Source organism: Epinephelus moara, chromosome 24 (assembly GCF_006386435.1).
Source record: "Epinephelus moara isolate mb chromosome 24, YSFRI_EMoa_1.0, whole genome shotgun sequence".
Lineage (NCBI taxonomy): Eukaryota > Metazoa > Chordata > Actinopteri > Perciformes > Serranidae > Epinephelus > Epinephelus moara.
This window is the reverse complement of record NC_065529.1, coordinates 36,817,578-36,840,197: the sequence shown is the minus strand read 5'-3', so window position 1 is coordinate 36,840,197 and position 22,620 is coordinate 36,817,578. Positions and strand designations below refer to the sequence as shown.

At 41.7% G+C, this 22,620-nt stretch overlaps 1 protein-coding gene across 2 annotated transcripts in view; it reads right to left on the bottom strand.

Annotated features, from left to right (window-relative positions):
* Positions 1 to 22,620, bottom strand: part of asic1b (acid-sensing (proton-gated) ion channel 1b) — a 243,795-nt gene that overhangs the window by 70,359 nt on the left and 150,816 nt on the right. Inside the window, exon 1 of one of the 2 annotated variants that reach the window (XM_050038950.1) lies at positions 10,046 to 11,078. The exons of the other annotated variant lie outside the window; for it this stretch is intronic. Within the exon in view, the coding sequence (XP_049894907.1) occupies positions 10,046 to 10,717 (672 nt within the window). The 5' untranslated portion in view covers positions 10,718 to 11,078. Of the gene's footprint in view, positions 1 to 10,045; positions 11,079 to 22,620 lie in introns of those variants that run through there. 2 annotated transcript variants of the gene reach the window in all.

Genomic DNA, 22,620 nt, shown 5'->3' with positions numbered 1-22,620 from the left:
AACAAACATGGCAGCACACCAGTAAGGTAAGACAACACGTTTACATGTCGTTTTCTATATGTTCTCTGACATTTATCCTAACGATATGAGGCAGTCTTTGTGGAAAAAAAGCTTGTTTAGTGGACTAACTTTGCACTTGAAGGGATGCCCGTTCACTCTGACGCTACGGCTGTATCTAGGCTAACGGCTAACATGCTAACTATTATTTCTATGTCACTAGTCACTTGAACCAAATTTAGGACGATAGGAGACAGGTTGAAATAAACCGAAATTTCCCTTTAAGGTTAGGGTAAGGGAATGGGAAGGCTACATCATGTTAATCATGCAAATGCTAAGTTAGCAATTAGCAAACATTAGCTATGAAGTATTACACTGAAAGAGAGGCGGTTAAGGTTAGGATGAGGGTCATGGGAAGGCTACATCTTGTCCTCATGTATTATGAACTATTAAGTAGATTATTGCTACATTTGGTCTCATTTATTCAATACAGTGTAGCATCGTAGCAGGGTTCAGATAACCGTTGCATTGGTGGGTTTGTCTTGTACTAGCGGTGGGCACGGTTTGTAGGGGAGTGTCATGTACACTATTATATAAGTCTCACAGTGGCACTTGACTGGAGAATTACCGCCACCTACTGCTCATCTTGATGAACCAACTACCACATTTTGCATAAAAGTAGTGGATAGAAAAATGCATAAACTCGTATTTTCAGATTTGCTGAAAATGTGGTTGAATTTGTGCTACATTTGGATGGAAATCCAGATGATCTTATTGAATCTTTGAGTATGAAATATGCCAATGCTTTATTCAGGGCCGGTGTCTATATAGTGTTTCTCTTTGGCAGAAAAGTGGTGGCAGGGTAGGGGAGAGCATCGTCCATTAAATGAGGGTTTTGTTTCTATGACAACAATATCTTGACCTTAACATTAGCTGGGTGGCTAACATAACACTACATTAAAAGAAGTGTTGACTGCAGAGTTAAGAACAACCTTAAAAGTCATATGGCGTTAAATGCACAACACTCCCCCACAACATTCAGTGTCTGGACGATCTTCCACAAATTAGCTTTTCTGTCTCTGTATGATAGTTTCTGACTAACGTATCATACAGCTCGGGATACAAAGTAGCTGAAGGAGCCGCAGTGACGACACCAGTGTCTTTATGAGAAGTTTTTCAACTAGAAATGCTAAGAGCAGCTACACAAAGTAGCAGAAGTGATCTGAAAAAAGACGCTGGGCACGATGCTTTTCTCTAGGCGGGTGCATGAACTCTCTCCTCATTGGGAGAAAGTGAAGAAAGATGCCGGCACTGAGAAAAAAAAAACTCTGTCTGGTCACAGGCCCTAAGATCTTTTGCGTTCTTTTTAAGGTTGGTGCTTATGCAGCCTGTTTTCTCAGAGTCTGTTTCATGGACCACTTCTATAGAACTGCACTGGTAGGCAACAGCTTGGGTCCCTGTTTACTTCCTGTCAGCTGATGTCATTCATATACACTGCAAAACATCCCAACAGGAAATATAAAAGGCCCCGTTAAGAATGTTTACGTTGTCAAGTTTGAGACGGTCTTTTGTTGGTTACCCAGCAGCCTCTGTGGGTGCTGCTGGACACGATATTCGTGATTATCCTGCTAATGGAAATTCACCCTAAACAGCTTATTGTGAATGTTTCTTATCGCAGTCTGGAGTTCGGGAGGAAGACAGAGACAGAGCCACAAAAAGACAGAGAACACTCAACCACTGCTCTTAAAAAGGACAACACCTTGCTACTTAAAGCTCCTTAAACATCCTTCTGTCACTCTGAGCCAAACATTTTATTTCAGCTCTGATATTAAGCATCCTGTAGGAAGCCATTAAGGCCCTCTCATCAGCCTAATTAGCTGCTGGTAAGTGGCTATTGGCCCTGTGTAGGACACTTGCCATATGTCTTATTCATATGTAATTGCTCCAGCAAGACTGCAGTATCCCTCATTTTCACATCATTAGGCATCATTTATCTTAGTCGCAGTGTAAAGTGAAAGTTCTCTCTTTTTATTCATGCCACTTTAATGATTAATTAGCATTTGTGTTGTGAAGAGTTGGCTGATATTGAAGAGAGGTCGTGATGTATCTGTATAATTTAAATAACCCAGGCTTTATATCGGATTGGAGTCATCTTAACAGAGTGAGCGCTGCTGCACCTCTTGTCACCAACCTCCAAAGAAGACTGATGAGAGATTTAATTAAAATGGCTGCATTTGAAAACACGGGTCCATCACTTGGATGGAAAGGAGAGACGGGATGCACTGACAGAGTATCACAGTGTCTCTCTGCGACTGGACTTGAGTCCTTCATGTACAGAAAAAGTGAAGGGAGAGAGGGAGGGACGGAGAGAAGAGAGGAGCAGAGAATGAGTTAGGGTGGTTTTCTGCCAAGGCCGTCCACAGTGAATAAACCTCAGCTCATGTTTGATTTGTTATATTCATTTTATTTAATCCCCACAACACACAAATAGAGTTTAATCCCCCAGGAAAACAGTTCTTTCACAAAAACGCAACGACTGTGTTTCCACTGGCAGCAGCTCTGCTTCTACATGAAGCTTTAACTGTGCAGCGGTCACTGCAGCTCAGAGGGTCTGATGTTTTACTGTAGTGTGAATCAAAGGTTTTTGTTAGAGATGGGATTAAGTATATTTCTGTGTGATTTCTTGCAAACAAAAACAAAAAAAGAACAGCATGCAGCATTGCAGTGCCAAGAACTCCATGAAAGCCAGTTTAGGTTCTAAAATAATTGTAAAACACTGCCCCCTTGTGATCACTCTTTGATATGAGAGCACTGCCAGCTAAAGTGGAATTATCCATGCTGGCAAGCAAAATGAATCACTGGAAAGCCTTGAAAACAAAGCAGAAAGAAGATGAGTATCAGAGGCACCAATTTTCACTAATTAGATCATCAGACTGGTTTGAATGGGGATTAAGAGAAGAGATGCATTACTCTTATGCATGAGATATAGCGTCATCTCACTTAAGTGAATGCAAATTTGAATGTATTAATAAGCTCAGCACTCAGAATTTTGATAAAATGTAAATTGTGATATAAAGCTATGCATGAAAGAGGGGCACCTCTGAACTTCTCATCTGAAAACATCTAATAATGGCAGAGAAGATGAGAGAAAGTCACAGACAGCTATCTGAATTTCGGTGTTACCATTAATAATTAATCACCCTGTGCTGTCACCTCTCAGAGGGGAGGAAGCATTTCAGCAGTTTTAAAACTCAGAGATGGTAATGACCACTTTTTTTTGCAGAGTCTATACTATACTTGTGCTTAATCAAACTTATTTCCATAACCTGAAATATGAAATCCATTTTTTGGGGGTCAGTTTGCTTACACAGGGTCAGGCGCAGCATAGGGAAGGGAAACGCCTAAAACCAAAACACACAGCAGTGTTTGCTGCTCAGCACCAGACAACAATGCGTCTGTGCTGTTGTGCTAGTATCAACTGATGGATCTGAGCTTCACACCGACTAATGAAACCACCAGAATCACACATTGATCACGCTCCAAAGAATGCATTTGGAAAATAAAATAAATCACAAAATGACTACACATTACAAACGGAGGCACAAAAATCAATTTCCATTTGAAGAAGTGACAGTTTAATTAGCCTAATTGCACAAGGTGTAGAGTAACTGTTGCTCTACAAGTGACAGGAACAAATTGAGTTCGGCGCATACTCGATGCTGGCAGAGTGCTATATTCAGTTAGTCTTTGTTCTTTGTTGGTGGAACACACATTATGATCTATTGCGCTTTTTTTTCCCAAGATAATTTATTAACATCTAATTTATCATGGCATATGCTTGAAGATAATTACATTACATTCTCCCTGATACAATCTCTTCCCAATGGCTGCTTAAAAGAAGTGCTGAACCATAACAAGTATTTACAGCTCAGAGCCAGATGGCGAGGCCAGCTCTGGCATTTTATTTTCCTTTCTCTGAAAATATTCCCCTCACAGTCCGTCTGCCTATCTGACTGTCTGTTAAAGCCTGGGCCCGCGGCATATACAGACTGATGCTCTTGAGGAGACAGGAGAAGGGCGTAACCGGAGCCACTGGCTGATTCTGTTGACAATGCTGAGCTTTGGAGAAAGACAAGCTGTAGCTAATGGGCAGGCGATGGAGCAGGAAGCATGGATTTGGATCACTGCTCTGAGGGGGGCTCACATTCTGCTCTGGGACAGAACTGCTGCAACCCGAACCGTCTATCTGCAGGGCGTTCACTTCACTATTGACCCAGCCCTGAGCCAGAGCTCATCGCAGTGTGCACACGTTCACAGACAGAAACATACTCTCACATGCACACAGCAGATGGAGATGGTGGACAGAGACACACAGAGAGAGATGGAATGAACAGAAAGCCCCAGAGACTAAGACAGACAGAAAGCAATCAATCAGCTCACCTCCCTTTTCCCGCCCCTTCTCAATACTCCCAGCAGTGGAGTCTGTGGGCCATTAGCGGCTCCTTAGCAGATATAATAAACAGGTACTAGCAGGAGTCCAGTGTTTGCCGCATTGGGACCAGTGGTGCTGCCAATTGCCACATTACGCAAAATAAATACACTTTATTGATTTGCTGTTCAGAAGAAACGTATTCAGGAGATATATATTATGAATGCTGTTAAGTGACTCAGTCTGCTCTATAGATATTACCAAGCCTTTCCTTCATGGCACAAGCATCACTTATCTGTTCGCAATGATGCTAGTCTATCTTTCTGTCTCATTTGTTTCCCCCTTCTGTCAATTGCTTTTTCGCTATATCAATATCCCCCCAGCTTGCTTCATATGTGTCTACCTGAATTTATGATTTCCCTGAATGCCCTTTGACAACTCTCAGGTAATAAGTTGACTCATATTGCTTTTAATCACTCACAGGCATATTGGGGGTATAAATATGCTAAGCGAGTTAATGCTCTCAACACTGAGGTGCACCTATGACTGTGCTGCGTTCACATGGAATCAGGCACAATGTTTTGAGACTGAACGTGCCCCAGATTGCCTGTGCCTTTGCCTTGTGTGAAGGAGCTATGTAACATGTGGTTGTAAATTCTGTCACGAAGAACAGCAAAAAGTTAAAATAATTCAACTTTGAATGGCAGTGCCATCTACCATTACCACTGCCGGTATTCTCTGCTGGCCTCACAGATTTTACCATCCTGCTCTCACCCACTAAAATGACATCTGTTTGGCTATCTACCATCTCCCTGATCCATGTGAATGCAACATAAAACATACAGTTGCATTAAATCTGCCTACTACATGTAGGGCTGGACCCTTGGAGAAAATCAAACATCACAATATTTTTGACCAGACGCTACAACATCCAGTAGCTTAGTGGTAGTTGATGAGGTGGGTGTTTTACTAGGTAGATGGGCAGGTTACCAAGGAGGAAGTGGGTATTCTCTCATATCCTCCCGAGACACAAAACTTTTCTTTGGTATGCATTTTTAATTTCTCCTAGCTATTTGGTATCAGCAGGACCCAATAAGTTTGAAAAACTAAACACTGTCAACCACAATAAAGTCCCAATGTCTCCTAACAAGTACTTACTGATTGACAGTGTCTTAGCTTGTTACTGTTGCTAAAATTGGTCAAATTTGTTGCCATATCAAACTACAAACATTATTAATCATAAATAAACCAGTTTCAGCCATAAAATGTGATCAGGTTTTGGACCTTGTCCACTTTTGTATCAGTATCAGCTGCAGACTGACTTGGCAGAGATGGCTGCCATCTTGTTTTTACATTGGTTAGTATATTGTGCTCTTACTACCACAAGATAGCACAACAAAGTGTCCACGATTAAGGACAACAGGTCTGAGTTAAGTAGAATGAAGTATAGGGTCAAGTTTTCTGGCTAAAAGGTGGGTATACTGTAAAGGGCCAGAGAAAGAGGTGGGTATATCCTGTATACTTGGGTACACCTCCACTACAACACTGACAATATCAATAATGTGATGATATTGTAGGGTTGACTACTGGTGCTTTGACAAAATATTTACACAATGAGATTTTTGAAAAGTAATCATTAGTACTTTGGACAAAATCACGAAGTGGGTAAAGTTGAATAACAGAACAGCTGATGAGTTCAGAAAATTACATTGCTTTACTGTAATGCAGCCTTTAAAACCAGGAAAAGACAGCACTTAACGATACTACCATATCCAAATTCTAAGATGATATCTAGTCTCATATCCATATATAATATTGATATATTGTCCAGCTCTAACTACGGGAGGAAAATAACATGCAGACTAGATGGATGTCAAAGCATTCAAAGATGCCCGTCATCTACGATTATGAAATAACATAAATAACATCACTTGAACTATCTCAGCATGCTAACGCATAATCAATGCTGAACCTGTTATCTGCACCGATAACATACAGTTTATATCACAGAACAACACAATGCTGTTACAGTGGATTTTTCCTTTAATAGCTGGTCCTGTTCTTAAACATTTTCAAAGCAACACAACACATTTAAAATTTGCTCTGGACACTGTGGAAACAGAAACAGTGAGACAGCATCAGGTTATAATTGCTGCATGGACTTGCAGGAGCAGAAGGAACAATCATACGATCATATTCATGGGAGGCTCTAATGTAGAAAGGTCCAAGTTGAAGTGACAACTACTATAATTAGTCCCATTAGATGTGACAAAGAAATAATTACTTGTCACTTGTGTTAGTCAGGTCTTTAGACTCACTGCAGTAACAGCTACACCTGAAACCTGCAGGCGTGCACGCACCATTTCACTTAAAAATGAAATGCAAACAAGATACGCACCTACTCACACACTGAATAGAACAGTCACAATGTTTAAGTCCTCCTTAACAACGTCTTTTTACAATGACACACTCAGGTATTAAATATCTATCTATCTAAAGAGCTGCTTGTATCTTACTGATAAGGCAGAAACAATACGGTGTGAGTGATGTGTAAGAAACAGGGTAAAATCTGTTCCACAACATACTCTAATCCTCTACTCCGCTCTGTAATTATTTATGATGTAGTACTTGAAGATAATTAGTTTTATAAGGACACAGTTACAACTGATTTAAATGCAAGAACCTGCCACAGCTCCACTGAGGTGTGCGGGATGATAATGTGATTTAAAGAGAACTCCATCTAATTCAAAGTAAGACGCAATGAAAGCAAGAATGGGTTTTGAACAGCACAGCGGCAGTAACGTCTGTCATTGAATAAAGCCTGGTCACTGCCTCCCTCTCATGCTAATAAAATGGCAGACTGCACTGCCGTCACAGTACTTTGTCTTTTAAAAAGCATATCAACAGAGGATGACAGCCGGCCCTATTTCACCTCAAGGACATTGGCCATATACCCCAGCTTTTTTTGTCATCTGTGACACTGATTGTTCAACCTGGGCAATTTTTGCTTGGGTAAGACACTGAAACCTGAATAAAAAATATGTAGAGTAAGATATATAGTCTGCTGTCAAAGCAGCTTTTTGCTCTTTTTTCTTGCAGTAAAATTAAATCCTGCTGTTTTGTGTGTACCACGTGACAACACGCACAGTGTGTGTCCTCACAGCGATGGTAAACTGTCAGAAATTGTGTTCAAGAGTAATTCTTCATGCCAAAAATACCACCGTAATGCTATGATGGAGACGCTATTTCCAATCTTCAAAATGTTCATTTCTGTATCATATTCTTCACTGCGGCAATGATTCAATTTAACTGCAGGAACATTAATTTCATGCAGCTTGCACAGACTATACTTTATAAATAAAGACACTGTGATTTTAATTATTTGCCCTTTCACTTGAGGTGCGATGAAACACATTCACAGCTCGCCTTTACATTCACCCACTCTCACCTCCACATTTTCCTCAGCCAGACCTTCATCTCACATTGCTCCATCACTTTCACCAAACTCACAGTCCTGCGATCTGGCTGACAGGATGCAGCCCTGTGCAGCTCTCTACTTCAGAAGCTCCCCAACCCCATAATGTCAGAGCTGCTCTTGGTGTTGACGCTGTGTGATTCCTAATGAAAAAAATCACCTGTTAAGACAGGCTTTAAATGTTTAATGTCATGTCATTCTGCTTTCTTCTACCTTTTAATCTCCCCTGTGACAGATGTGGGACTATAAAGTAAGTTATTTTCTGACATTTTATATATGTATATTTATATTTCAAGAAATGACTCATGATAACCCGGCTGCAACTAAATATTATTGTCATTATTAGTTAATCGGTTAGGGACTGTACTTTATTAATCAGAGGAGGAGGTTTGTCTTGGGTGTGATTTTATTCATTCATTTATTTATTATCTTGAACTTCTCCGAAGTGACAAGCATTTTTGCTTTTGCCTCCCTGAGTGACTGGAGCAAATGCATAACCCTCCCTCCACCATAAACAACCATATTTTTTGGTAATATTCACACCAAATGTGAGTGGTATTGGAGCCAATGTGACGGGCAAACAGCACGGGAGTTAAAGCTATTAGGAAAACAAACAGCTAATTTCTTGGGACTGTTGGAAATCTCAAAATCTGAAGATCATTTTTGTTTTTGGAGTTATGATAAATGGTGTCATTTTAAAGAAAACATGCCTTACACATCTACAAGAGTGATTTGGGGTTCAGGGGGTATTTAAAATGAATATAAATTACAACCATTTAAAGTTGTATGTCCCTCCTCTAAACCAAAATATAAAATGCAAGTCCCTCTCTGGTGATTAAAAAAATATTTAACATGCCTCCCCCGTTTTGCACCAACCCTTCCCCCTCATAAATAACCAACAGTCCCTCAATCATTTAGTCTATAGACTGTCAGAATAATGGGCAATTATCCAAAGCCCAAATTGAGATATCCAGGGTCTTTGTTTTGTCCAACCATCAATCCAAAACCCCCAAACACTAAGGAAACCAGCAAATTATGACTTTTAATGAGCTACAACCAGTGATTTTTGCTTGAAAGATTAGAAAAATGATTAACAATTACAAAGTTTCTACTTACTTGTTCTGTTGATCAACTAATCCCTTAAGCAACTAATCATTTAGGCACTAGAAGCTATCACTTGTAACTACAATGTCCACTAATGCTTTTCTAATTGTGGTATCACTAACGCCACAATGATTACTAATAAAGATATATTGCAGTTTAACAAATCCATCATGTTATCAAGTTAGTCTAAATGGGAATATTGTGTCATGTACATGCTTTTACACACTGACGTAATTGCAGCTCATGTAACTTTAGTACATCCATTAGCAGTCCGCACATATCTATCCATAACTGTGCAAAGGTCAAGGAAATCAATAGACCAATAGCTGGATCTGGTCAACACTTCTCGGCGATTAAGTATTCCACTCGTGTGCTGTCTGATGTGCAAACTCAAGAGAACGTGGTGCAGCAGCTACAAAACCAAAAACACCAAAATTCAGAGAGGCTGCCCCGAAGTTTCCTGTGAGCAGCAGAAAGACTCCTTCAGTGCCTGTTTAATTCAGTAACAGCTGTATGCCAAGCACGCCACTTTAGGTAATGGGACCTGCTTTTTATTGTGTCTGCTCTGTTTTTTTATTTACAATAGAGTTTCATTAAAGCAGACAGCAGACTTAAAATGTTTTTATTTACAGCAGTGATTTGGGATTGTGAAGGAATGAATTACATCACGGCAATAAATAAACTCTTTCTTCCGTATCAGTGATTTTCTATGGACGTCATCACCAGAGAGAGAGAGGACTGCTACCCTGGCAATACAGTTTAGTTTTCACAATGAACCCAAACAGAAGATACTTCCTGATGAAATCCAGCAGCCTTCTGTCTATATTCCTTTGGAAAACATTTCAATTTTAGATATGCAATATCACCAATCAATCAAAACTATCAAGTGTACCAGACGAATATAAAATACCTCTAGAATATATGAAGTGCCGACTTGCACTGATGATTTCCAATTTATAGTCTGCTGGTTCCCGGAAAGATCAAACATGCGAAACTACTTCAAAATATACTTCTCGCCGTGGGGTCTCGCAGTAACTTACCTCTCTGAAATTCTCGGGGCCACACTCTAAACCTCTGAAGTTACACTCCAGCAGCATGTCCTCGATGCGGTGTCGAGTGCGGTTGTAGAACTCATCCAGGCTGAAGCGAGAGCCGGGCGGGCGGTCCGGCTCCGGGGCGAGCGGGAACCCCGGTGCCATGCCTTCTTCGAAGCCCAGCAGAGGGCCCATGAAGATCAGGTCGCTGTAGCTCATCTGAGACTTACGAACAAAGTTGTAGTTACACATGGTGATGGCTGGAAAGGTCATGTTTTTGGCCACTTTCTCATCCAGCATGGTGATGTAATCATACTGGTAATAGTATATGACTCTGTCAGCTACCTGGAACAAGAAAGCGGACAGGGCCATGGTGAAGACCAATGCCCACAGACCCTGGCGAAAACCGAACTTCTTGTCCTCAACAAACACGTGGTTAGCACCATGGAGCGAGCAACCGCCAAAGAAAGTGGCCAGGTCGTCCACCTCGCTAATGTTGTCCTCCTCGTCATTGTAATCGTCCACCTGACTACACCCATCCAGGTAGTCCTGTGAGCCCCCATCACTGAAACTCTTCTTCACCCGCTTGTAGTGGCCATCAAAGGCGTCCTCACCGTAGCCTCTGCCAGGCTCGTCATCGGCAGAAAAGGAGATGGTGCACATGATCCGGACCGGCATGGTGGCGAGTAATTACGTTTCTAATGCTTAGAAATAAGATAAAGAGCAAGACGGTGAATCCTCAAGCAACAAGTCTGGCAAATCTGACTACTGACACAAAACCAAAATAATCCTGGAATTCAGCAGACAAGAGGAAACATCTTCAGAGTTTAAATTCTGTCTGTAAACTCAGTTAACCCTGAAAGCGAGGTCCAAATACTGACCCAATCAAACACACACTGTCCCAAAACAAAGTCAAAACATCATCTGAAGCAAAGAGCTGGAAAGCAAACCACCCAGTCCGCCCGCTGCCATTCACATCTACTCTGAGTTGAACTGAGATGCCTTGCCTCGGTTTGTCCTTGTGTCTCAGGGGCAGATCCATCCCTTAGAGCAATTTCTAAACAGAGAAGAAGAAGAAGAAGAAGACGGAAGAAAGGAGTAGGAGGAGGGGAAAGAAGGTGAGGCCATGAGGAGTATAGGACACACAATACTCCCACAGGGCCCAGCTACAGGTCACCATGCTGGGGCAGAGTTTCACCATTTACAGGAAAAAAAGAATGAGGCTTGACGCAGTGGGAGACAAAAAATGTGAGAGAACGGCAGCCAGTGTACAGCGGCAAAAAGCACTAAATAGGCTGTTTTATTTCTGCTGATATTATTGTTCTGCATTGACCTCACTCCTCCCCCAAAAAGAAAATGATCACAGCACAGTTGTGTAATCAAATGCAAATAATACTTAGGTGTTATTGAGATGACTACAGATGAGCGACTGGAGAGGATTCACACACTGGAATATACAACACAACCTTACATGCAATGGTTTCATTATAAGATCTGCTCTTACAATCAGTTTTAAAGTGAAGGGAACAACATGCCTAATCAAAAAAAAAAAAAAAAAGCTGGGATGAAAAGTCAAAGGAATTTAATTAAGACCTCCATTTGCTTATTGTTATTGCAATCTAATGGCTCATTTTACCAACAGATCTCCTCCACATGGCTGCGAGCACTTCTGTGGAAAGCAGATTAACTGAAAGCAAATATGTACCAGTAGTAGAGAGAGGGGAAAAAACCATCTCAATTGGATCCTCTCATTATTGAATATGGAGATAAATGCAGATTCCCAGGGGTGGTGTTGGTTGTGATATGAAAAGGAAATGTAAGAGACCGATCCATCGGTATCGATCCACCTCCATTAGGCCGCTGAGATTATTTTCAGAAACATGATGGTGCCAGAAAATGAAACGTTAGACGCATTTAGAGAGATGACAGCACTCTTTACAACAAAAAACCTACAGCTAATGACGCTGCGGGATACCTTTAAGGAGCAGCCGCATTAAACCTGTAAAACCAATGTAAAACGCATTACCCCCAAACCAATCCATCGTGTTGAGCTTTTAAACCATAACAACCCGCCAGCGTGTTTTCATCAGTGGGGGAAACTCTAATATCAACTGAGAGGGTGAGAAAGGCTGCAGACTTGGTCAATATGTGCTTAACTGCAGCTGTGAAGATTGTCCATCACAGGAAAAAAAAAACAAAAAAAAAACTGCTGACGATAAGAGAGCAAACAAAAGAGTTGCGGCTTGGCCTTGATCCGGCTCTATCTTGCAGCCTGCTTACCAGCAGCGCCTGATAGCCTCTGATTCTTGAATATGTATTAGTGATCACTAGATAGCCTCCGGCATTCAGCCTGACCTAACAAGAAGGTCACGGAGCTCCCTCAGCTGCAGTCCCTAGGCCTTCGGAGAGCCGCTCCGGCATGAATATTCACACACACTAACATCTTGGATCTGGCACAAGGTGGGAAGTTGTGAAACTGCTGTGCAGGAAATTAAACTGTGAAAAGCAGTGCAGTGACCCTCTGAATAAAGTCAGATGATTAGGTTGATGCTCTTGCTGCCAAAATATCTTAATTACATTGTCAGCGCAGATTTATTGATGCTCACAGGGTTGCAATAAATCTGTGTTTGTTTTGGCATCTATGTTCCTCTCAAAAAAGATAAATCCAAAAGCAAACATGATTGTGTTGCTCGTTCTTTCCCATTTATCTCTTTTTTTTTTAACGTCTTTTCATCCCTATCCTTTTCCCTGTCATTACTCATTGCTTTCAACTCATGTTTACTCTGCCTCAGTGTGCATACTGATTTCCACTAGGGGGCAGCAGCAGCATGCCCAATCCTGAAGTCTCTCCTCAGGGCTGAAAACTGCCATGACAAAGCATCAGAAGACTTGAAAGGCAACTTTTTAAGGGAGTGAAGATGCAAACTCTGATGACAAACAGTACTTTACCCTACTATTTTTACATAAATATTGTTCCATGTGTCTGACAAAATCATAGTTTCTTTTTTATCATGGGTGCTTTGGCTTTAACAAATGAGCTGCCACTGATAAGCACCAGAATTAAACGTGATAAAGGAGCTTTTTAACTGCAAAAATTAAAGTAAGTGGGTTTGAAATTGCTTTTGTAGACTCACAAATGATGGCTTTGGGCTTTTAAAGCAACAGCAAATTGTTGTTAAATACACATTTCACTGTAACACCATTTGAGTCAGAAATGTGACTTCATTCCCTTAAAATTATCCTGAATTTATTAAAGATATTGTACGCAGGGTGATCTGAAATCACAATAGCCTGACTAATACAGACGTCATCCCTCTCAATCACTGCATATGATCCACTAGAAGTGTGAGGCAGTGTATTTTTCTGCACAGACTCTGCCCTCTGCCTGTATTTTCTCATTTTTTCTTATTTTATGTGCTCGGGAAGTTAATGGGCGTGTTCTCCCACAGGTGAGGTCAGGGCTTTATAAAGGTAGGGAGCAGGTGCAAGACTGTAAGCAGCAGGCATCCAAGAGACACAGTGCTGTAAAAACATAAATATAGTGAGAGAAACGCCAAATCGTAACAGACAATCCTGCATATTATACCACCTAAACAGATCTGGCACATACTGTGAAATCATCCTAGAGGAGTGCCCTGGTGGTCCAGGGGCTTAAGGCGCTGTCCATTAATTGGTTCCCCAGTTCAAATCCAGCTGGGGGCCTTTGTTGCCTCCTCTCATTTCACGTCATCTCTCTGTCAACTTATTAAAAAAGACCTTAAATGCCCCTCCAAAAAGGAAAAACATCCTTAAAAAATAATTTGTTTGTCTCCACTGATGGATCCTGAACTCACTGAGAAAGCAGGAAGTAAAAAACAACATACTGTTCTGAGGGTACGTTTTCAACTCAGGTCAAAAGGTGGCACTGTTGTGATGCGAGTGTCCACGGTCACAGCTACAGCACACACCCCTGGGGCTGGGATTTCAACAAGGCCACGCATTTCGCCATGGTCAGAGTGAGAAGAGCGCAGGGCAGATGAGAGGAGAGGTTTAACGCTCCCTTTCAAGTCCCTCTCACCAGCTCCGCTTACAGCTAGGATCGACCTGGCGTTGCCATGGATACATCCTGGCCGTCAGCTAGAGAGGATGCACAAAGCCCATTACTCAGAACATGCATATAGTCACACAAACACACACAGAGCAACAGACACACACACAAACACTCAGAAGGAGCAAAACATGGACACATGACAGTCTGTGATGCTTTCCTTTTCCTTCGCTCCCTCCCTCTCTCACACACAAACACACACACACACACACAGTACGGACACTTGATGCTGTCATGTAATTTATGCACACCTCATAAATCTGATTTGACTCAGGATTTGAAGTGAGGAGAGGAGCTCAGTCGAGTCATGACAAAATAAAGATATCACAGAGAAGAGCTGACACACTGAGGCGATGATATTAACTTGCTCACAGGCAGTGTTCAATCAATAGTCTAGCATTCATATTCTTCGGTTATTGTGGTATGCAATAGATTCGGCCTGTGCGGGAAAAAAACAAAGAGCAAGTAAACAAGAACCGAGCTCGGTCCGTTCCCAGAAGATGCTGTGGTAGAATGAAGGCAGAGGCCAAAGGCAATGATGCTGTTCTCTAAAACACAATATTATGTCCTCACCTTTCAACAGAGGCCACTGCTATCTGATACCCTGAGTCTCATACACAGAAGCTCCCCTGCTGGGAGGGAAATAATGTGGATAGAACAATGGCCTATTTTTTAACTGAGATGTTGTGGCCAAGCAACACATTTCTCATTTAAAGCAGTTCAGAGGAGATATGCAGCTGCATGACCTGTCCTATGATATGGATGATAGTAAAGGAATCAGCTCTGTGGTAATACACAGAGCACAGGCAGGGTTTGCCTGGTAATAGATGACAATATAGTCGAGTCGTGTTTTAAGGGGAGAAAAACGGTCTGACAGGATAGTCTCAAGAGGCCAGCTCTTTATGCTGGTTGACAAACATCTGGCTACAACAGACAAATCATATGGTTGAGACAAAGAGAAAAGAAGCTAAAAAGACAAATTAGAGCCTGTACCATGTTACCCAGCCCAGTGTTGTAAGACTCAAGACTGGTCTTGGTGGTAAGATCACGTTTTAAGGGCTGCCCCCTGAAAGTCAGAGATTCCAATTATCAGAGATTCTTTCAAGTGGAGCAGTCTTTCTTTGTGTCATTCAATGTGCAGTGTACTTCTAGGGATGTTTTGGTCTCCAGATTTTGCTGCAGAGTGAGCCTTCCTCACTTTCACACTGCTCTTTGGGTACAGACAGCTGCAGACACAGAGTCAGCTGCCCAGAGAGGTCAGGCTCAGAGAATGTTATCTTCTGCCTTCTGCTTAGAAGTGGTGAATTTACAGCTCCTAGCAACATACCATGATATTGGACTGATCTAGTATCAGCAAAAAATGATACACATTTCCGATCCATCGTTAGCATAGTTAGCATGTTTACTATATTACTTGAATGTCACTGTCACACTGAACCCTGCTCAAACTCTCAAACTCAACATGGAAAAAGAAATGAATAGTCAAATATTTGTACTGAACAGTCAAATCTGATTCGACCGACACTATTCTGAGTCAGGTAGAGACCTACACTTTTTAAAGGTCTCGGTCTTGTCTCAGACTGACCCGCATTTTTACCTGGTCTTGTCTCTGTCTCAGACAAAGAGGACTATGAGTATATAACTCATTAAGTCATCGCCATTTCACAATATACACACACATCCAGACTCATGGGGATCTCCCGTGAGCCCAAAAGCACTTCTCTCGTTCAGCCTAGGAAGAAGACACCAGCCAGTCTGAGTGTATGTGAGGCTTGGATATACTTTGGATTTCAACATCCACAGACAGCTGCAGATTTGTACCCATCGCGTGCATGCAGAATGCATGTGTGTTTTTGTGTGTCTTCTTAAAAGGAAGAGAGAAAGAGACAGAGAGAGATGATGATGATCAGATTTGCTGGCTAGTCTCACGTGCTGATCCGAACATCAGCCATTTTCCTTTGTTTATCTTAATAATAAGTTTAACTGACAAGTAATTCGGGTACTGAATAGTGAAGGTAGACGTTTAATTGTCTAGTGGACTCACTGCGCACACCCCAAACATTCACACACATATACAGTTCAGCAATAAAAGGTTAATGAAGCAGAATCTTCAGTTGGTTTCTGTGAGTGTTTTTATGGAAATGTGGATCTTTCAGATCAGTTTCAGGAGTGCCCTTGGTTTGCATATTCCACATTTTATTGAAAGTTTCGGACAGTGTTGGACTCTCACTGGTCTGTTCTTGGTCTTGACCTGATCTCAATCCCTCAAAGTTTTGGTCTCGAAACACTCTCCTTCCTGCCTGGCTATAGGAAAAGTTTCACTGAAAAAATCTCAAATCTCTTGCTATCAGTAGGAAGAGCTACAAGCTCAAAAAAGACTGGTGTCAAATTACATTTTGAAATGAGTGAATAAAAACTGATTCATCACCAAATCCTTTTTTTCTGGTGATAGTGCCAATTTCTCCACCTTCATCCATTCTACTTTTCCCAAGTTAAATCATTATACTGTAAAACTAACACAGATATCTCAGGTTCACTTGAGCTGGCTCTGCCACATGTGCTTGACATGTAGTTGTTTTATAGCTTTAGCTTAAAATGGGGCAAACTGAGCTAACACAGGTAAAATAAAAGTCAGAGTAAACACACTAAAAGCACTAACTGAAAGCTTTAAAGTATAGCTCCTCGTGCACTCTAAAGATATATGAGGCAAACATGGTGGCACCTGTCCACCTCCTTTAAACATGACCTTGTCTAATAGCAGATTCAATGATGAAATGACTGCTGGTCCCCACAGTCACGTGTGTTGGCGAGAAAGCTTTCATCGGAGGGATAATGGGCAAGTGCTGCTTTTCGGTCTGCCATGTGATTTGGTTATGCATTCAGAATGAAGGCTTCTATGGCTGGAGACCAATCTCAGCCTGTCAGAGAACAGTTGAAAATGCCAATCACAAGTTCCAAGAGCTTTAGTTTTTAGATTGCTTGTTTTGTCCAAACAACAACTTCCCATCATGTGAGCCAAAGAAAAGTGGAAAACCATCACATCTGAGAGGCTAGAACCAATGAACATTTTTACATTTCTGCTTGAAAAAAAAAGAGGATTAATTGCAGTAGAAAGATGTAAATACTTTTGTAACTGGTGCTACATAACCGAAGAAAACAGAAAAAGGGCTGTGGCATTCACTTTTGCTCAAGAGGTAGAAAACCTACAACTACCAGAATGCACTGCACCGCTCTGGATGCTCCCACTAGTGGGTGACATAATGCGAGTTGCATGTCTGGGGCAATATAGTGGCTAGCTGGTAACAAACACTAGCAACAATTGGTAACAAATAAGTTATCAGCCGATAATGGGACATTTTTATAATCATGCATTATTCCAATTATTAAAATCATAGCCGATACATAGTGCCGATAATATGAAGCCAGACTGCTTTCATTGACTTAACAAGGGCAGCATCTATACACCCAACACAGTGGGTGACGGTGCATGTACCTTTAAACTTTGTTTAAACACAGAGAAGAACAACAACTGCAGCACGCTGCCAGGAGGGCAAAATATGTTGTGGTGCGGACGTCTTTCACAGTTACAGAGGAAGACAACAGGATTGCGCTGAGGGTCTGATCTCTGACCGCCAAACAGATCAACAAACGTCCTGCAACCGGTAAACAGGTTATAAATCCCACTTTATAGACACAACCCTGAAGGACCATCTCCAGAGTGTTAGCACAAACTAATTAGCAGCAGCGGCTAACATCCAACACTGAGCTTTTAAAAGGCTCGACTCTGTTGTTTAACTTATTAGTAACTGCCTAGCAATGTGATGCTACAGTTAGCGATTATTTGTATCGATGTCTGGCAACCCAGTCTGGTGCACATCTCTCTTTCTCTGGCTGCGTGTGTATGTAAGACAGGGCCGCTTGTTTGAGTGTTAATGTGTGAGGTGAATCAATAGAGCTTCACTTTTCTACTTGGTAGTTTTAGGCTAGTCATTGTGGGACGGCAAGATGGTTCCTGGGTGTGTCTATAAAAATGCAGCGTGTTGATATAAACATTTCATACACCAGATGTAAGGCAGACCTGCTGATGCTCATATGAGTCAGCTGTCAGTGTTTGTCTCCGTTAGTAGAGACTCCACTCTGCTGTGTAGTTTATACACTTCACTGATTCACTAGAGAATGACACAGTAACACTGGGCTTCATCATTTCCCTCTCTCTTACAGTTAACTATTAATTCAGTACTGATTAAAAGTCATTTTACTTTCACAGCCTTGTATTTATTATGTTCATTTGTAGTGTAGGCCATCCATACCATCCATATTTTCTCACTACATCTCAGCCTTTCTTACCCTCAGGTGTACATAAACTACAGGTTATACACTTTTTAAAATCCAAAAATGTGAAATTATCAGTTATCGTATCGGTTTAAAAAAAATCCATATTGGTGCATCCTTAAGAAATAGCCAATGCAGTAACAGAATCTTAGTTCATATTTGATCAGCACTGCCTAATTTTATAGTTTGATCGGAGTTTGGGCTCAGTTTGAGAGAGATTGAGAAGGATCTGCTCAATCTGCTTCTGTACTCTTTCTACTTTGTGTCTGTGGTGGTGAGCATGTAAGAGAGGAATCACAATCTGTAGCTGGAGCAACATCCCTTGAGCCAGCAAAAAGGATTTTTGCTGGCAAATGAGCAGAGAGATCTGGACGCTGGTAAGATGAAAGTTTACCACAGATCATTTACACACACTACCCACATTATGATATAAAGCTGGTTGAAACTCAGCTCTATGCTCCTTTGTCTCAAAACTGTATTTGTAAAATCACCTCGGTCAGTTTTGCTGGAGTAGGCATCCAGTGGCCACTAAAAAAACTGCAGCTTAAAACACCTCAACCATGGCTGTTGTTACGTAGCTAAAGCAAGAACAAAGATTCACTCAGTATTTGTGGTATTCTGGCCGTTCAGCTGACTAGGTTGCACATTGTAAGACTGTAATGTCAGAGTTTAAACTCGATCCAGAACAGCCTGTTTTACTCCCACTTACTACCAATTTATTGAGCTTCTCTCCAATTTAAACAATTATCTTAAAAAAGGTTAAAATCCCAGAACTCAATCTTGAGAACAAAATAAAAATGACTCATTACTGCTAAGAATTACTCACTGTCTGACCATGGTCAGCAGCAAACATAATGTCAAACAGAATGTGGCTGGTTCATTTCTAAAAGCCAACAGCCGTGGGGTAGAAACTACTCCCTGAAGCAGCTGGTTTGTGTCGCTGCCTGTTTAACGCTGCAGAGCAGGATCTCGCTTTCGACTCACTGACACTGCCAACTAAAGCCTTCAAAGAAAGCTGTCTTCCACAGCGGAGTGCGACTTTCTTCTCTAGGTTCCTGCCCACCTTCGCCCACTCGGTGCCTCGGTCTGCGCCCTGATAATGCGGCAATGTTACCAACAGCAGACGACACAGGAAAACAGTGGGTGCTACTCATTGGGCAGTAAAGACGGGTCTTACGAGGGATTTCATTGAGATGCAGACTGAAGTCAAAGACACAAATGTAAATACGAGAGCGAGCTACAGGAGGCGCACGCTGCATCTCAAGCAGTGTTGATATTTATGATGTGCTTGAAATTTACACTATGTAGTGATGGGGGATCTAATGATGATATGCAGCTGGTGGCATTCAGGCCACCTAATGCTTTTAGTGTATGAAAAAAAAAGAAAACAAGACTAAACTGAAACAGATACAGCGTAATGCTGTTAAGGTCAGTGCAATTAGCACCGCATTGAAGCTGGAGATAGATGCCAGATGGGATTTATCGCAGAAGAAAACAGATGAAATCAATGGAGATATCATATGTCTGCCTTTGAAATCAATGGAATCCATGGAAACACCAGCCTGTTCATATCAGACTCACAGACTTCAGAGCCTCCTCCTCCTCTCTCTGGCTCTGATTGACGTGTCAGATGTGAACAGAGCTGGGTCAGGGGGCGATGATAGCCGCTCTTTGATTGGCTCTCTGTCCTGTTGCATTACACAGCGGCACCGGCTCCCTCTGAATGTGATTATCACTCGGTCCAGCCCATTACCTCCACACTGAGGTCGCCTCTGTCTCCTTCTCACCTATTTCAAATCAGCCTTTACTCGTTCTATCTCTGTTTGATTCATTCTGACTTTATCGCTCACAATTTCTCCTCGCTCTCTACCTTTCCCTCCTCTATCTCTATTACTAAGACGAGTACCAGTGGGGCAGCCGGCTGCTTTTTAACACGAGAGCCGAGAGGGACACAGTTATCAAGCTGAATGGTTTAAATATGTCACTCGGTGGCATTTTCATAAAGCCAATTCATAAGGGCAGGCCTGGAGTCACACAGCTTGGGGATCTCAACACTAATATCAGTGATTACTGAGTCTGCTTTCAGGACCTCCATCTGCGTCATTTCATACATACCAATAAACGCCAAGCAAGCTCCCTCGATATGCATGCTTTCACTCAGTCTAAACCCTTTAAATAGACAATAAGGCTTATATTTGCAGGTTTTAACAGTCATCCTGCGTATGCATTATAATAAATGGACATGCTGAGGCTGTGTTTTGAAAGTCCAGGGTCTTTACTTTGGCTCAGACATAATGTGTTTTTGTCTGTGTCTTGTTATTATTTCTGTCTGAAACCCATGCAAATAACGCGCAGGAATTAAGTGACAATCATGACATTTGCTGTATTTCTCCTTTCGCCAGACATGCCGTATTACAAGTCCGTCAAAAATGATGTTATATATGCAGCAAGCAAGGAATTCTGATATCAGTGTATCATTTTCATTATGGTTGCAGAACAAATGTCATTAATATTGCACTGCTCTAAAATAAGACTCGAGTTGCTTGAAACTCAGCGTGGATTGTGACTCAACTTCCCTTCTAGTCACACAGCATGAGCAGGTACACAGCATGAGCACTCTGGTTTTCCTCAGATTTAAAGAAAGTGGTGCTGACTGAAACTCTCAAAAAGTAGCAGGGAGTTAGCAGGCTTGGCGTGTTTTTCTTCAAAAATGTACATCTTGCAAAGCTTCAACCACAGAATTCTTTACTAATAAATGAGTTAGGGAAATTAACTTTGTTATGGGACGTATCAAATTAATTATATACACCAGCGTTTAAACCCATAGTTCACTTGAGGCTCATCACAAAGCCCAAAGAGCTGGGATTTAACACCTCGCTGTGCATGTGGATCCTTGACTCACTGACAGGCAGACCCCATGTAGTGAGAGTGGGCGGAACTCTTCCACCCTCATTCTTTAAGCGGGATTTATACTTGTGTGGCAGACCCTACACTGTTGTGAGCATTTATACTTGTGCGGTGGAATGTCTGCGTCACTCTGCAGTTACACCTCAAAAACACTAGTCTACGGCAGAGGTTTCTGCGAAGTGCTATGAAGTTTGGCTTAAGAGAGACTATTTCAAACACAAGAACACAAATTGGCTTCACTATAATTGGCAGCATTCACAGACAAAGCACTTGTCTTTATCTGGGCACATTCCCCCCCCAAATACAACATGCTAATGTTATTAGCACAAGCCTATGACATTTTTACATTGTATAAATTAGCCTAGGGACCAGCAAAACCAGGGACAACAGCAACATTTAACAAAGGTAACTTTACAAAATTCGACTTTAAAAGGATAAATCCACAATAAATCAGACACACAAGACTTAAAATGCTATTTTGCGGAGGCTTTATTGTTCTCACAATTTCTTGTTTCTTATCTGTGAAATTAAAGTAAATAAAAGCTTTGTTTCCACTGAGGGAAATGGTTTCAGCTTACAAAAATAGACAGGAGGTCTGCGCTGCTGTGAGGCTATGGCGTAAGTTTTGGTGTAGGCTCTACATCGACGTAGAGCCTATGCCGTAGCTATGGTGTTGAAACATAGAAGTATAAATTCCGCCTTACACTGGAGCACCCCAGGGCTGCTATTTGAGTCCCCTGCCATACTCCCCTCTATACATGACTGTGTAGCTTTTTCCACTCCAACACCTTCATCAACTTTGCTGATGACACAGCTGTGGTAGCTCTGATCACAGAAAACAATGAAAAGGCCTATCTGAAGAAAGAGATGACCTGACCTGCTGGTTACAGGACCACAACCTACTCCTGAACGTCAGCAAAACTAAGGAGATGATAATGACCTTTGGGAAGAAGCAGCAAAGGAACTGCATACTGACTCAGTGGTGTCTAAGGCAAAGCAGAGACTGTTTTGACACTGACACCTGAGGAAATTACAAGTATCCCCTCAAATACTGAAGAGTTTCTACTTCTGCAGCATCAAGGGGTACATCACTGTCTGGTACCAAAACTGTACCGAACATGACCGCAAGGCCCTGCAAAGCATGTCTCATTCAGCTGAACAGACTATAGGTGCTGCTCTACCCTGCATAAAGAATGTTTACACCAGGTGCTGTAAAAGTAAGGCCAGGAGAATCATTGAAGTTTCCAATTGCCCA